Here is a 17122-nt window from a genome sequence, read left to right on the forward strand (position 1 = left end):
CCCATTCCCAGGAACAGAATGGACCAGTTGAAAAAAAAAAAAAAAAAAAGGACAGCTGGGAAGGGTTGATATTTTATTTTCAACAACTAGATTGTCTCTGGCTCTCAAACATCAAACATCAAATGTCATCAAACATCAAGCCAAACCTAAGATGAAATGTTCATGAAATGCATTTTCATACTATCATTGCTTCCTGTTCTAATATTATAGAGTATTTCCCTGGGATCCTCTTTCTCTACTTCCAGAACCTTTTTGAAGCATTCTGAGAAAAATATAATGAAAAGCCCAGGAGATCTGGCTTTTTACCTGGCCCCAACTCTGCATTCTTTGAGGGATCTTAATCAAGTGATTTAAATTCCCCATCTCCATTTCTCTGTGTCAAGCTTGAAAATATGAGCACCTGGTGTTCATGTTTTCACGGGAGTTAAAGAAAGTAGAGCATGCCACAAGGGAACTGTGTGTTACCTCTAGCTGTTACTGGCCTCTCTCTTGGTGTCCTAATAAGAGAAACAAAAAGGTAAATTGGCAGAAGTTGTAAACCCTAGTTTGATACCCAGTCTTTTTCTTCCTTGGATTCTAGGCCCCTTCAAACTCTGCGAATACCTGTTTGGCAGCTGGCTAATCAGAATTGGAGTATGGACCATAGCAGTTTTGGCGCTTACTTGCAATGCCTTGGTGACTTCCACAGTGTTCAGAGCCTCTCTGTACATTTCCTCCATAAAACTGTTAATTGGGTTAATAGCAGCAGTGAACATGCTCATGGGGGTCTCCAGTGCTGTGCTGGCTGGCGTGGACGCGTTCACTTTTGGCAGCTTTGCACAGCATGGTGCGTGGTGGGAGCAGGGGGTCGGTTGTCAGGTCGTCGGCTTTTTGTCCATTTTTGCTTCGGAATCATCTGTTTTCCTGCTTACTCTGGCAGCCCTGGAGCGCGGGTTCTCTGTGAAATGCTCTGCAAAATTTGAAAGGAAAACCCCCTTCTCCAGTCTGAAAGTGATCATTCTGCTCTGTGCGGTGCTGGCCCTGACCATCGCCACGGTTCCACTGCTGGGTGGCAGTGAGTTCAGTGCCTCCCCACTCTGCCTACCCCTGCCCTTTGGCGAGCCCAGCACCACAGGCTACATGGTCGCTCTCGTCTTGCTCAACTCCCTCTGCTTCCTGGTGATGACCATTGCCTACACCAAGCTCTACTGCAATTTGGAAAAGGGAGACCTGGAAAATATTTGGGACTGTTCTATGGTGAAACACATCGCTCTATTGCTCTTCACCAACTGTATCCTTTACTGCCCTGTGGCTTTCTTGTCCTTCTCCTCTTTACTAAACCTCACATTTATCAGTCCTGAAGTCATTAAGTTTATCCTTCTGGTGATTGTCCCGCTTCCTGCATGTCTCAATCCCCTTCTCTACATCCTCTTCAATCCCCATTTTAAGGAAGATCTGGGGAGCCTGGGAAAGCAAACCCACTTCTGGACAAGATCGAGAAACCCAAGCCTGATGTCTATTAACTCTGACGATGTCGAGAAGCAGTCCTGTGACTCAACCCAAGCCTTGGTAACCTTCACCAGTGCCAGCATAGCCTACGACCTACCTTCCAATTCTGTGTCACCGCCAGCTTACCCAGTGACCGAAAGCTGTCATCTTTCATCGGTGGCATTTGTTCCATGTGTCTAATTAACATGTGAGAGGAAAAGTTTTCAAACACTGAAAACCAAAAAATATGAGATTGAGTACATCAGAGCAGTAACTAAAAAATAGCTGAGTGGAAACTTGTTTGTTTTTAATATCTCTCAGTGTGGAAAAAGCTGAAGACCTTGTTGATACTGGAGAGTGAAAAACAAGTCTAAATGCTGCTTGTATAATTCCTTCAGATATAAGAGATACATCAATCACATTATTTAGGTAAGCCCAGATTCTAAAAAGCAGACTGAAATGTTCAAAAAAGATTCTCCATGATTTCCACCGATTCCTTTTTAAACTCACCAATCTAATTATTTGGGGCGAGGGGCAGAACCACTTGCTTACAAAGGTTAGTTTCAGGTTTTCAAACCTGAAAACTCCTTAAAAGATGGTTAGAGGAGTTCAGAAAATAGGGTTTTAAATGGCCTACATTACTAAGTAAAAGTTGTGACCAGTACAATTTCATTTTAATGACCATGTGGATGTGTTAATCCTCCTTTCCCTTTCCTCAGAAAGGATCCTTCCACAGCACCAATCCCCCATGAATGGATAATGTAGGACATTGTTAGTTTACTCATATTCACATCGTTTTTAGAGATGCCAAATTGTATGTATCGGCACTAGATGGTTCCACCTCAGTGAAGTAAAACTGCCTACAAATATTTTGAAAGGAAAATAAATTCTTAAATTGCCATGAAGGCAATCATGTAGAAGTGAGGTTTGCCGTGTCTAATTAATTTTTAACTCTCTGCTGTCCAGAACTCCAAATAAAAGTCCATTGCTGGCAATGGATACACCTAGAAAAGATGGTGTGCAACTCGGGGAGGTTGGGGATTGTTTTTTCTTCAGGTGCACACTTTTTGCAGGGGGCTTTGTGAGTTGATTCAGACTGAGGTGCATCTTAACATAATGATCAAATGCAGACCAACATGAATGAAATCCACCAACATAACTTCTCACACGTGTATCTCTAGTAGCCCTAGCAATGATGTCTGAAACCACTTTGGACTTAACAGGGACTTGGTAACATATCCTCTTTCTTTAGCTTGGTTTTAGCTGTGTTGTCTTTGGACCAACCCACTTGATGTCAGGAACATGACTTCTCTGCTTATTCCATATGTAATACAATACGATGTGTTAAGTATTTTAAGAAGCAAAATTATTAAATACTAAAGGTCAAAGGACTAATTTGTAACTTCCATTATACTACATTAGCTTCAATACATCCAAACCAAAAGACTGTTAGGTAGATTTATTTTTATATAAGCATGTTTATTTTGATCAGATGTTTTAACTTGGAATTGAAAAAAAATACATTTATGAGATGTTTTATAAGATGTGTAAATATAGCACTGTATTTATTACTACAATAAAGATTCGGTAACTCTAAGGACCATGATAAGAAACCATGTACAGTGGCATATTATTCATATATATTGTGTTTCTCTGCCCATTTTCTTTAAATTCATTAACTGTATATAATATGTGTAAATGTATAGTACTTGTAAATAGATTCCAAACCTGCTTTTCTGTTGGGTACAAAATAAAAGAAATTTGTAATAAAATGTGTGACTATAAAACAAAATATCTTCAGGCCTTTTACTGAGCCCACAGGCAAATATATGTTCTCCTAAATGTTTTTTTTATTTTTGATGTATAAATACATTTGCTATCTAAGTATTTGCACCTTAATATTTTACATATTTTGGACTTATCTCAAGAAGTAAATTCTTCGCGAGCACAAATCAAAATATCTTTACCAGCTCCTGGATTGTGTTAAGTAGGACTAATAAGCCATCTTGTCATGGTAAATGACTTGGTAAAGTTTATTGTCTCTAATGAGAGTTTGGATTTCGTAGCCAAATCCACAACTAGAGAGAAATATATAAGTAACAAATCGATCTTACAATTACTCAACACGAACATGAATTTTCTATGAATTCTTCCTTTAAAAAAAAAACATATTTCAAAACCATATCAAGGCCAAAACGTTTTCTAAGAACACGTGTTTCTCAAGGCACAAAGAAATGCACTGTTCTCCTTCAGTTCCCATCCCTCAAAACATAAGAAATGAAAATGATTTTCTAACCTCTTGTGCCAGACCCTCCCAGCTCCCTCAGCAATTCCTGGTGTCCCCATACAGGTGGCAAGACAAAACTGTCAGGCCTGGGTGGAGGTCCAGCATTATTGCTAAAATGAACCCATATTTACTGAGAGCCCTCAGGGTACCTGGCACCGAGTTTGCTACCTACCCATCAGATATAACCATATGCTTCAACCTAATTTAGTTAACAGGCATCCCATGGCACCAACTGTGCAGCCCACACTTGAGTTGTCTTCAGCTGAAACAAGGGCTCTAACACGATTTCACTCCTCTGAGCCTTGATGGCGGATACAAAAGTTGCTTCTAAAGCAATGGATCTCAGTCCTTCTTCTTAACATACTTGCTTTGGGCACCTAAAGTTAAGAACAAGTCCTTGGCAGCCCACCTCTTTCTGTCCCACTCAAGAAAACGCAAGTCAGTGATGTAATTTTTTTTAAGGGAAAAAAAAAATCCACTCTAACGTATTTCTTTAAAAATCCACAAATTCTGTGGGGCGCCTGGGTGGCTCAGTCAGTTGAATGTCTGTCTTTAGCTCAGGTCATGATCCCAAGGTTCGTGAGATCAGCCCCCCGTGGAGCTCTGTGCTGACAGCTCAGAGCCTGGAGCCTGCTTCAGATTCTGTCTCTCCCTCTCTCTTTGCCCCTCCCCTACTCACACATTATCTCTGTCTCTGTCTCTGTCTCTCAAAAATAAACATTAAAAAAATTTTTTTTAATCCACAAATTTTATTATTTATTAGCAAAACCTAGTTCTAATGCACTTCACACCAAACACTGCTTTCCACTATAATACAGTAAATCAGAATGGCTGGAATGATATCCACAAGTAAATAAACCTACAGTGAGGAGGGGAAAAGATACAATAAACTGTTGACAGATGGAACAACAACAAAAACAAAAGCCAAAAGAACATAAAGTGGTAGGTGAGCCTAGAGTAAAACTTTATGTTTTCAAAATGGATTCATTCATTCAACAAATACTGTGTGCCTACTACACGCAGTGTTCTATACATGAGGATTTCTATGCAAAACAAGGTCTAGAATTTGTACTCCGGTAGAGGGGAGATAGACAATAAGCAAATATAAACAAGGAAATATGTGATAGAAACATGAATGAAGGAAATTAAGCTGAATAGCATGGCAGGAGTGAATGGCATGTTACTTTAGATGCAGAGCTTAAGAAAGGGCTCTCTGGAAAGGCACCTTTTAAACTAAGATATTATTCAAAAAGGAGCTACCTTTTTCTTTAGCATTCAACCACTTACATCAGTAAAACTCATCATTTTTAGTCTCTCTATTCATATGTCACCCACAACAAATCATTTTAAATGCCATTTTAATATAAATATATATCAGATGGCTGATATTGCACATAGTTTTTTCTCACAACTGTTAGTAGGCAAAATCATTCTTGTACAAAATAGAAAACACTTTTTCATTTCTTTGTGGCCAAAAGTGGAAAAACAAGGTAGTAAAAAGTAATAAAATTAGATGGGGTGCCTGGGTGGCTCAGTCGGCTGAGTGTCCGACTTCAGCTCAGATCATGATTTCACAGCTCGTGAATTCAAGCCCCGCTTCCCGCCTGGAGCCTGCTTCAGATTCTCTGTCTCCCTCTCTCTCTGCCCCTCCCCCACTCGTGCCATGTCTGTCTTTCAAAAATAAATAAACATTAAAAATTTTTTTAATTAAAAAAAAGTAATAAAATTAGCAACATCATGTTCATTTAGAACCAGAAAAGCTTCAACATCTGAAAAGATAACAATGTTTTGCTTTTTTTTTCTTAATCTTATCACTACCTTTAGCTCAGGAGCCCATTAGCCAACACTAGAATAAGTTTTAGATAAATAGACGGGCTCACTGTGATCACACTAGCTCCATTCATGCTCTTCAGCATTTGGAAATTTCATTTTACAGTTCAACTATGTAGATAAAAGAGACAATCCCCCTCCAAGCCACTAAACACTGACAATCTTCTTTGTTAGGCCACAGAGGCCCTAAAATACAGTTAGGGTATGGTGGCTTTTCCTTGCAAATGAAGTGGTCACGGAGTCAGTAATCATTTCAATGACCTCCTTATAAACATTTCTAAAGATGCTGGACTCAGATTCTACTCATTCATCTCAAACCCAAATTCCAGCATGTCTGACCCTTGAAGCCTATTGGATAGGATGATAACAAAGCTTTAGTTTGTCTGGATGAAGAAACTAGAAGAAAATGAATGATAGGCTGGAGAAGCATTGTGCAACATGGGTTTTCCAACTCTAGCCACATTAAGACGTGACTTCCCATTCTGATTACTACATTTTTAAATGGAATGTTTAAAACATGCTAGTCCATAAGGACAGTGAATTTAATGATATGAGATAGGGAAATGATAGCTCATCAAAGAAGAAACTGAGGGACACCTGGCTGGCTCAGTCGGTAGAGCATGCAACTCTTGATCTCAGGGCTGTGAGTTCAAGCCCCACATTGTGTGTAGCAATTACTTAAAAATAAAATCTTTAAAAAGAAAAAAAAAGAGAGAGAGAGAGAGAAAATTGAGAATATTGCCCCTGGAGAAAAGAAAGTTAAAAAAAGACACTTGAAATATTTGAATAATTGAAATTCACTAAGTGCTTTCTTAAGTACCCGCTCATAGCAGGCAAAATAATAAAATGGTTAAGCCCAGGGATTTGCCATCGGACAAACCTCCATTCAAATCCTAGTTCTATTACTACCTGTGTAGTAGTAGGGCAAAATATTTAATTTTTCTTAGCCTCAACTTTGTCCTCACTCAAATGGGCAAATAACAACAGCCTCATAGGCCTGGGAGTATTAATAGTTCAGTGTGCATAAAGTTCTTATCAAAGCACCTGGAACAGAGTAGATGTTTAATAAGTGATTGCTGTCTTTTTCTCCTTTCCCAAAAGTCCTATGACATAAGCAAAGCAGGACTTGCCATTTTGCAAATAAAGAAACTGAGAGTCAGAATGAGAAGTGACTCTCTAAGGTCAAAAGTGAGGAGTCATGAATAAAAGTTGGATTTTATTTAATAGCACTTAAAAGGCAGTCACAGAATGAGCCAAATTACTTTTTCAGAGAACAAAAACCAATCGGTGGATAATTCAGGGAGACAGAGCTGGGCTTAATCAATCTAAGCAAGACTCACTTCATCAGATGTCTTGGATACCAAAGAAAGTCTATTATATTGAGTGAAAAGCTAGATCAAATAATGGTTAACTTCCCAATTCTCAATGTTTTAGATGAATTCTTGTGTTAGTCTTCTTGGAAAGTGTAGTATTGTGATTTATAATAAGAAATACGAATTTGGTCTTATTCCCCATTCCTGGCCAGAGCTCCTAAAACCCTTGGAATTTCTTAAATTATGAGAACCAGGAAGGTGTGTTTTGTTATGTTAATGAGGGGCTTTGGGAGACCCCTAAATCACCTAAGGATGGAGACTGGTTGTGAGGGGAGCCAACCCTGTGATTGGAGGGTTGGAACTTTCTGTCCCCACCCCCACCAGTCCCCACCCTGCCCTTGACCTCTTGGGAGTGGAAGGGACTAGAGGTTAAGTTGAATCACCAACGGCCAATGATTTAATCAATCATGCTTCTGTAATGAAGCCTCCATGAAAATCTGAAAGGATGGGGTTCAGAGAGTTTCTGGGTTGGTGAACACACACAGATTTGGAGATAGTGGCTCCTGTGTAGAAGGCATGGAAGAAGCACCTTTCCCCATCCTTTGCTGCATGCATCTCTTCCACCTGGCTGTTTCTGAGGTATATCCTTCCATCATAAACTGGTAATCTGGTAGGTAAAATGTTGCTCTATATTGTGTGAGCCCCTCTAGCAAATTGATTGAATTCAAGGATGACTTTGGAACATCCCATCTCTAGCTGGTTTGTCAGAAGCACGGGTAATAATCTAGGACTTGCAACTGGCATCTGAACTAAGAGGGTAGTGGGGCAGGGAGGGTTCAATTGTGGTTGCAGGAAGGAAACCCACACATGGGACTTGATGTCAGAATTGTAGAGGAAATTTTAGAGATTTAGGAATTTGCTGGTGAAGGCAGTGAGACCTTAAATCAACATCCTGAAAGCTAGAGCACATAGTTGTGTGTAATGAGTGATGGACATTCAGTCTGTTCATTTAATGATGATGAAGAATAAAGACTTGGGACTTAAACCCCCTTCTTAGAGACCTGCTGTGGAATCCTGAGCAAGTCTCTTAACTTCTCCAGCTCTTCACTGTCTCTCATTCTTCCTCAAACTACTGATGAACTAATATCAATTATATCAATTGATATATCAATATCAATCTCTAAGATTACAGTAAGTTTGAAGGCTGTTCTTTCTGCTTCTGTCTCTCCCCAGGAAGTGAGAGAAGCAGGTAAAGGCCAAGTAAGTTAGAGAATCACAGCACAAAGTCACAGAACATACCAGTCCCAAAAGCATGGGTAGTCAAGTTGATACATCACATATCAAATCTCTCTTTAGCTGTTTCAAATCCTTATACTCCCCTTTTTACCTTTTTTCTTCCTTCCCTTTATTTTCCACCCTAGGCTATCCATATCAAAATACTGAAGTGAGGTAATCAGTAATGGCAGTTAATTAGGCTCTTTGGATTATAAGTAATGAGGGAGAGTAGAGACTGGTTGGGAGGACACCTGTGGCAATAAGAAAAGAAGGAATCTCATGGGAACACAGGGCCTCAGAACTTTAGCATGGTGTTGGAGAACCAGAAGCCTTCACCTCAGGTCTAGGAATGGAATATTCTTGTTACTCCTTAAATGTATGGATCTCTCACTGTTGAAGTGACCCAGTCTTTGTGCTTCAACTACTACTGTTGCCACCCATTGATCATCTCTATTCTGTAACTTCTCTTTAATTCATGGTTTGGTTTATTTATAACTTGGGATTATTCATGACTTCAGCCTAGTGCTTCCCAAGGGGACCCCACCACCCCCCAGGTTTCACTTTAGGACTCTCACTTGCTATCACTGACTTGGCTCGTTCTGTATCTTCCACTCCTACTCTAGAAGGGAAAGAAGTTGATTGATCACTGTTGTCCCTATGGAACAGAGCTTTGGGGGCTAAGCAATCAGAGAGGTCAATGTCCAGATGATGGATAGGTTGCCCTTTCTGATTCAATTAATCATTTGGTAGTGATAAGGAGAAGTCAGGGTCACATGGTCAAAACCTTTAAGTGTTGACCATCAGTGCTTAAGGAACCAGCCAGAGTTCCCTCCCTCTGGGCAAGGATTTAGAAGAGTTTGGGGCTCTTGATCGGCCTGTTCTGCAGATGTGACTAATTTTGATTTTCCTCACTAAGGGAGACAGATTGGAGGTACTTGTCCAGCCCACGCATGCACAATGTTTGCAATTGCTTCCCAGCCACAACCCCTATCAAATTCTCCTTGACTCAAGCCAGATCAATCAGATACTCTTTCCAAAGAATTTGGAATTAGGACATTAAGACAATCTAACTAAGTCAGATGATGATGGGATGGGTGCTTGAACAGAAAGATCAAATGAAATTTTGGCTAGCATTGACACCCTGAGAAGCCAAAACTATGTGTAAATTTAAGTTTTGGAAAGCAGAAAAAGGCACTCTGAAGAGAAAAACAAAGGACTGGTGTAGCAAGCAGAAAGGAATAGAAGTGGCCAGTAGCCCCATGAAAGACTGAGTTTCTAGAAAGTTCCATTCCCTGGGTGGCCTGGTCATGCTTTCTGTCCTATTCTTAGATGTCTATGAAGTTGTTGTATCCTCTCAATTAACCTTCTTTTTTACTTGAGTTACTCTGAAGGGCTTTTTATTGATACTGACCTTCACAATCCCTCCTCAACTAACATGCCTAGCTTCACTGTCCAAAGTTTTTAAATCTTTTTTAATAAGTTGTATTATCTTTCCTAAGTTCCTAGGTAAGATCTTCCCCCTGCTCCATCTCCCAAGTTCCGCTGGCATAGGAAATATAGCAATGAACCACCAACCCTTCTACAGATCATTATTTTCTCTCCCATTTGGTTACTTACTGGTTTATTGGTTATGTTTATTACAATTTCCAAAATGAAATCTGCATCATCATAAAATACATACAATACATAGAGTTTGGGGTTTTTTTGTTTTGTTTTGTTTTGTTTTTACCTAAAACTCTAAACTATATATTTTAAACTGCCTTTCTGTTCTCAAATAGGAAATTTGGACAAAGGGAATAGCAGGGCCCTGGGTCAGACAGTCATACATATGAGTGTCAGAACAGCCATTTTACCAGCCGAGTTGGCATATTACTTAATTCTGGGTGGGCATATTCTTTAATTAATCATGAGCATATTAATTAATTCCTCTTAACAGCCATTTCTTCATCTATAAAATGGGGATAATAATGGCATCTACCTCATAGCTGACCTCGAGGGATTGTTATTATGCAAAGTACTTCATAAGTGCTTAATAAATCCTTAACTACTGGTGTTTGGGAAGTTTCAATAAATAGAAATCTCTTTTCCTGCCTTTGTTTGGAACCTGTTGAAAACTGGGACAAGGAGTAAGGCAGCAAAGGTTAAACATCACCTTTATTGCTGATAAAGCTGATGAAAGACAGCAGGGCTTTCATCCACAGACAAGCAGCTTTCTAATACATAACTGAGAACTAGACAGACTTGTCCACTGAGTCACAGAGAACACTGGTCCAACACAGATCTCCCCATGTGAGGGTGAGTTTCTGTGAAATAACAACACAAAAGAACAGAACCTTCTAATGTAATCTTCAGGAGGGCACTAGCAAAGGGAAGAAAAGACTGAGTACTTCTACATGCTAATCAGATATGTCACTTATCCCTTCTACAGGACAAGTCAGCAAGAGGACAGACTGCTACCAGGAGTATCCTCCACATGGAAGGAAACAGGCAGCAGCAGGGAATATGAACCCCACCCTTCGACCCCAGCCTTCACCGTTTCTCTTTTTTTAACTCAATCCTTTCGATGTAACCAGTAGGGCTGTGATCAACCCTGCGTGTGGCTGTCTTGTGAGGACAAGATACCAGCTGCATATCTGGGCAGTTTTATTCCACCTTTGTAAAGCTGCTCCCCTACGGCAAGCACAGCTTCTGGAAATATTCCTGAGACCACCAGGACCAGGAGATTTGATCTCCAGAAGGCTCTGTGATGCCATGTTCTCAAAAAACACCAGTCTTTTCTCATCCTTCAAATGCCCCAGACTTCCTTAACACCAGTGCAGCCTGTATAAACACATATACTCACCTGTGGATGCAGCCTCTATAAACTTCAGTAATCTGCCAAGGTCAAAACACTACATAGCTAAAGGCTCAGACCTTGAACTGGATTTGAAGAGTTCCCACAAGTAGCATCCTTTCTCTCCGCCTGAGTTCCAAGGAAATGAGAAATAAGAAAACATAAAGGAGATATGGATCAATGTGTCACATTTTCTAATGAAAAACTTAATATTACGGAACGTGTCCTAAAAAATCTCAACAAGTGATGGGGCAGCTGTGCGGTTCAGTTGGTTAACATCCGGCTTTTGATTTCAGCCCAGGTCACCATCTCACTGTTCATGGGTTCGAGTCCTGTGTCAGGCTTCATGCTGACAGTGTGGAGCCTGCTTGGGATTCTCTCTCTCCCTCCCTCCTTGCCTCTCTCTCACTCACACTAAATAAATTAAAAAAAAAAAAAAACTTAAAAAAAAAATCTTGCAAGTGAGCTTTCCAGAATTAGCCATATTCTTTTCCCAGATACAGGCAGCACTGGATGACCATGGCCTCCCCACATGGAGGTTGGGTTTTCTATAGTTACCTCTTGGAACAGCAGAACTGATGGTTCCTATGGACAGAGTATTTCCAAAAAAAAAAATTTTAAGGTTTATTTATTTATTTTGAGAGGAAGAGAGAGAGGAGGAGGGGAAGAGAGAGAGGGAGAGAGAGAATCCCAAACATGCTCTGTGCTGTCAGCACACAGCCTAATGCTGGGCCTGATCCCATGAACTGTGAGAGCATGACCTGAGCCGAAATCAAGAGTTGGACACTTAACTAACTGAGCCATGCAGGCTCCCCAGTTTCAAATTTTAAAAAAGAGAGGAGGGGGATAACACAGGCAGGCCAGAAGCCTCTCCCAAACGTTCCATTATGACCTAGCTCGCCTACTCCCCTGGAAGAAGTCAGTGAGTAGGCTGAGAGGCCAAGATAATGACAGAAGAAAAAAAACTCTGACAAGTAATTATCAAGAATGAGAAACACCTTTTTTTTATTGCTAATAGCTATTATTTTAGTTGTAAATGAATTCTAAGTGTATGCATGTCTACAAAAGCCAGCTTGTAATAGCTGTTACTGGAGACTTGAATATGACAGGCAGTGTTAAGTGCTTTTATGTACAATACTTCACTTCATTAGGAGACAAACCCATGAAATGGGTCCTGTTGTCATTCCCATTTTATAGATGAGGAAGCTGTGGTACAAAGTTTTTTGGTTTTGTTTTTTTTAAGATTTTATTTTTTAAGTAACCTCTACACTCAACGTGGGACTTGAACCTACCACCCTGAGATCAAGAGTCACATGCTTCCAGCAATGGAGCCAGCCAAGTGTCCCACAAAGTTTTGATCAAACAAAGGTTTGATCAAACAAAGGTTTGATCACCTGCCTAATAAATAGTGAAGGTGGGTCTCAGAGGCATTTCTTTGAACAGCTGCACTAGTGAGTTTCAAAGTGTGGTCCCTAGGAACTTAGAAAACCATATTCTTGGGCCTCACTCCCGACCTAGTGAATGAGAAACTCTGTGCTGGCACCCAACAATGTGTGTGTTGTTTGGTTTTTTTTTATTTTTTTTTTAACGTTTATTTATTTTTGAGACAGAGAGACAGAGCATGAAGGGGGGAGGGTCAGAGAGAGAGGGAGACACAGAAACTGAAATAGGCTCCAGGCTCTGAGCGGTCAGCACAGAGCCCAATGCGGGGCTCGAACTCACGGACTGCGAGACCATGACCTGAGCCGAAGTCGGACGCTTAACCGACTGAGCCACCCAGGCGCCCCTCAACAATGTGTGTTTTAACTGGTCATCCAGGTGATTCTGATGCAGGCTCATGTCTGAGAACCACTACACTCTCCTGCCCAAGGGAGCTAAGTCTTTAGGGGGATTGAAGTATCACTCCTTGGGCAAGGGAGAACAGGAAACAAAAGGAAAAGAAAACTAGCTATCCTGAGTGTAAGGAAAAGGGGAGTAGTAGAGACAGGAGAAAATTTATTTCAAATTAAAGAAAAATGAGTGAAAATGTTGGCTAAAGCATTGACTGAGAAAAATATTTATAAAACTCTATAAACATCTTCATTCTTTGTTTAACATTTGTCTACAAAGAATTTGTGTAGCACAGATTAAAATTAAACCAATTATTTAGTAAACATGCACTGAGTGGTTACTCTGGGGGGGAATATAACATAGTGACTGAGCATTCAGATTCTGAAGCCAGGTGGCCTGTGTTCAAATCCCAGGTCTAACGCTTAATAGTGGGCAAGTTTCTTCACTTCCCTTTTCAGAGCGCTTACTATAAAATGGGGTTAATAAAACATGCAGAGTATACTGCATCTGTCAGCAAAGTTCATTTTCCAATTAACTGCAAAAGTCAAGAGTAAAATGGGGCACAAAGCTATATCAATTATTGGAAAAGTTTTGTTTTCATTGAAAGGATTTGCAGTTTGTTGTACATCTGATACCTATCTGATTAAGTTCTCAAATTTTAAATCTCCATTCCACAGTAGAAGAAGATCTTGCTTGACATTCTGGTCAAAACTTGCTAACCACTGAGAGGTTTATTGAAAGCCACAATAAGGAAATGGTCCACAAAAAAGAAGAAGAAGAAAAAAAACTCATATTTTTTACCCAAGGCTTTTGTCTTAACAAGAGCAGAATTGGCCCTCTGGGGTATGGAGGGGCCTTTGATCTAAAGTAGACCAAATGTCATTGTTTCTGATTAACATAACTTTATTTTCCAATGGAAAAATGAGAATTCTTGATGTGGTGCTTTGTTATAATAATTAGAAAAAGATTGTGTAGCTGATTTTGCCTGCTACAATCTCTGGAATATTTCACTTTTCCTCTGAATACCTTTGTAATGAGTAAGAAAGTTTAAATACTTGTCATGTATGACTGGAGGCATGTGTCTTAGCCAAAATCTAGTGGAGATAGACAATAGCTCCTCTACAAATTTTTTTTTTCAATTTTAATAGTGTGTGGATGATGGGACGTAAAGTGATCATATGCTTGGCTCAGTGTGGGAGACTGCAGAAGGGTTCACAGAGCTGATTAAGAAGCAGGTGGCACCACCTACAAGCAAAAGGATGCATTTCATTTCAAAAGGAAATGATACCAAAGTGATAGAAGTTGTTTCTTTGTTTGTTTGTTTGTTTGTTTGTTTCCTATCTGCTGGCCTGGGGATAAGAGGAGTTGCAGAAGTTTCTCCAAAATTTGGTTATACTCATCATTCACTGCTTCTTTGGCTCTAGACCAAAAAAGCCAATGTTTGATGTGAGAAGGTCATTATTCATGACAAGTATGGCCTGTTTAGAGGAATCAGTTTGGCTATTTTCAGGTAAAACATCCCTCCCCACTTTTTGATACAATTATGAATTAAACAGCTGCTGGGACCACTTCTGCATCCAGATTTTTTGGAATATAAAGGCTGTCTTGACCGAATAGGTATTCTTTGCTACCATATTCTCTTTTCCCCATCGAATTAGTACTAAAATCCATTTGTGCTTGGATCGGCAGCTCTTGAAGCAGTTCAAAGATGGGTGCGAGATCTGTAAGTCATGTATTGGTTGGGCTCCTTCCTTTCCATGGAGACTGAAGAGGTTCCTAGCTACAAGCTCCACCTGTTACTGGAGCTTGGGTGACTTTCACTGCTCATAGGGAAGAACTTCCTCTACCGTTGCAGTAGCCAGACTCCAAGATGGCCCCTCAGTGATCTCCACCTGCTGATATTCACACCCTTGGGTAATGCCCTCCCATATTGTACCAAGGTTGGGTCTGTGTGACCAGTAGCATATGGCAGAAGTGATGGTTTGTCATCTCCAATGTCAGGTTTTAAAAGACAGCAACTCCCATTTTTTGATGCCCTCTGTCTCTTTTTGTCTCTTTCTCTGTGTGTCTCTCTTTCCCCTGGCTTACTCACTCGGGGGAGCCAGCTACCATGCCATGAAGCCACTCAGGCAGTCTACAGAGACATACATATGGGAAAAAACCTAGGCCTACAAACAACTATAAGAGCAAGTTTGGAAGTAGACCCTTCAGCTCTTTTTAGGCCTCAGATAACTGACTGCGGCCCAGCCAACAGTTGGATTCAACTCCTTACAAGACCCTGAGTCAAACCACCTAACCACCTAGCTAAGCCCTGCTGGATTCCTGACCCACAGAGACTATGATACAATAGTTTGTTGCTTTAAGTTGTTTGGCTTGAGGGTAATTTGTTACACAGCAATACATAACTAATACAACCCTCCTGTGAATAAACAAGGAGTTACCATTCACTTAAATTTCAGGAGCACTTAAAGATATAAAACTTGTGGAGCCAGAATTATTCCTTAGCATCAGTTTTAGAATGAAGAGCATTGATGACAATGTAGATCCATGGTGATTACTGCGTTACCGAAACCTGGTAGGCACATACCTCGTAGTGAGATGGAGCCTGAAGAAAACGAAGCACCTGGTAGCCACTATATTCCAAATATTTACGTAGATACTCCAATGATTTGTGACATTTCTTCTTCTTTTGTATTAAAAAAAAAATTAAATCCATTAATTCCTCTCTACCCTAGAGCAGTGCTTCTCAAATTTTAATGTACATAAAATCGCCCAGGAATCTTATTAAATACAGATTCTAGTTCAGTAGGTCTGGGGTAGGGCCTGAGATTCTGCATTTCTAACAAGCTCCCAGATGTTCCTGATGCTGTAGATCTAGAACCACCAATGATCTAGAATCATTGTAATCTCTTTAAACACTCCCCACACTAGCGAACCTCCAACAGAAAAAAGCCGTACCTTATTTCCATCTCTTTGCAAGTGCTAGTCCCATCCATCAGCACCATTTTGTTTCCAAGCCTTCATTACAACTTTATTTTGCTAAATAAATATAGGTCCAAGCTAACTTGACAATAATATATATAACAGCTAAGTTCCTTTATCATTCCACTTTCTTTGTCTCAATATTTTCTTCAGGTCTTCCTTACTCTCGGGAAGTTTATGAAGTAATTAGACACCCCCACCACAAGCCTTCTCATTCCACTGAATTGCTGCCCTAACGTACATTGCTGAGGCTTCTTCCTCAAACTGTCTCTGTAATCTCACATATGCTATGGATAGCTAATGTTATGGAGTATTTTGTGTCCCAGTCACTGTTCTAAGCTCTTAACCTGTATGAACTTATTATCCTCACAATCTCAAGTGAGATAAATACTAATATTAACCTCATCTCACTAATGAACAAATGTTGGCTTAGGAGTTAAGTGAAATTTTCCGAGGTCATACAGGCAGGTGTTGAATCCAAAGTACAGAGATCTTAAGCACTAAGCTATACTTTTCTCTCTGAAGAGTGTCTTCTCAGCCCCACTTCCTGCATTTTCTAAATACGCAACTCTCTGGCTGGTCTTCTTACAGACCCCTCAACTTCAACATAAAGTTATTACTTAAGTTGCTTTACTCATGTGGCTATAAGAACTTACTCCATTCTCTGTCCTCAGGATCTTAAACCATGATGCTACATATGTTCTTCAGGCATAGGTTCACAAGAGCTTAGCTGAAATCAGTTAACCTATTATGTTGTCAGAGGACAAGAACCTCTGCTGAATCTCAGCAGCTCATTTTAAAAAGGTAGGGGAGGGGCGCTTGGGTGGCTCAGCTGGTTAAGCTTCAGACTCTTGGTTTTGGCTCAGGTCTTGACCTCACGATTCGTGAGATGGAGCCCCAAATCAGGCTCTGTGCTGACAGAGTCAAGTCTGCTTGGGATTTCCTCTCACTCCCTCTCTCCCTCTGTCCCTCCCTGGCTCTGCTTGGGATTCTCTCTCTCCCTCTCCCTCTGCCCGTCCCTAGCTCACACGTCCCTAGCTCTCACTCAAAAATAAACAGACATTAAAAAAAAAAAATGGTATGGGGTAAAAGGGAGGGAAGGGAGGTGGTTGATGAGAATGAAAATTTTTAAATGCCTGGAAAATCCAGGGGTATGTGGTTTCGGCCACAGTGAATCCTGCTGCCACCATGAATAGGTCTCTTTCCACCCTCAGCTGGGCTTCCCTCTTGGGCCTGACTCCCAGCATTCACAGAGCTGTGGTGAGGCAGCTATCACAGCTCCAGGCTTACATTCTACTAGCTTAG

At 40.5% G+C, this 17122-nt stretch overlaps 2 protein-coding genes across 3 annotated transcripts in view; one reads left to right on the top strand and one right to left on the bottom strand.

Moving 5' to 3' along the window:
* Positions 1-1668, top strand: part of LGR5 (leucine rich repeat containing G protein-coupled receptor 5) — a 127238-nt gene extending 125570 nt beyond the window's left edge. The window contains exon 18 of the mRNA XM_049625973.1: positions 581-1668. Coding sequence (XP_049481930.1) covers positions 581-1668 — 1088 coding nt within the window. The remainder of the gene's footprint in view (positions 1-580) is intronic.
* The window catches only part of ZFC3H1 (zinc finger C3H1-type containing), a 76806-nt gene continuing 61286 nt past the window's right edge, over positions 1603-17122 (bottom strand). The window contains exons 37-39 of one of the 2 annotated variants that reach the window (XR_007456731.1): positions 15423-15521; positions 11015-11134; positions 1603-1698 (exon numbers count right to left, since the gene is read on the bottom strand). The gene's annotated coding sequence lies outside the window, so the exon portion shown is untranslated. Of the gene's footprint in view, positions 1699-6946; positions 15522-17122 lie in introns of those variants that run through there. The other variant, XR_007456732.1, reaches the window with a different exon arrangement.

The sequence above is a fragment of the Panthera uncia genome, chromosome B4 (assembly GCF_023721935.1).
Source record: "Panthera uncia isolate 11264 chromosome B4, Puncia_PCG_1.0, whole genome shotgun sequence".
NCBI classification, from domain to species: domain Eukaryota; kingdom Metazoa; phylum Chordata; class Mammalia; order Carnivora; family Felidae; genus Panthera; species Panthera uncia.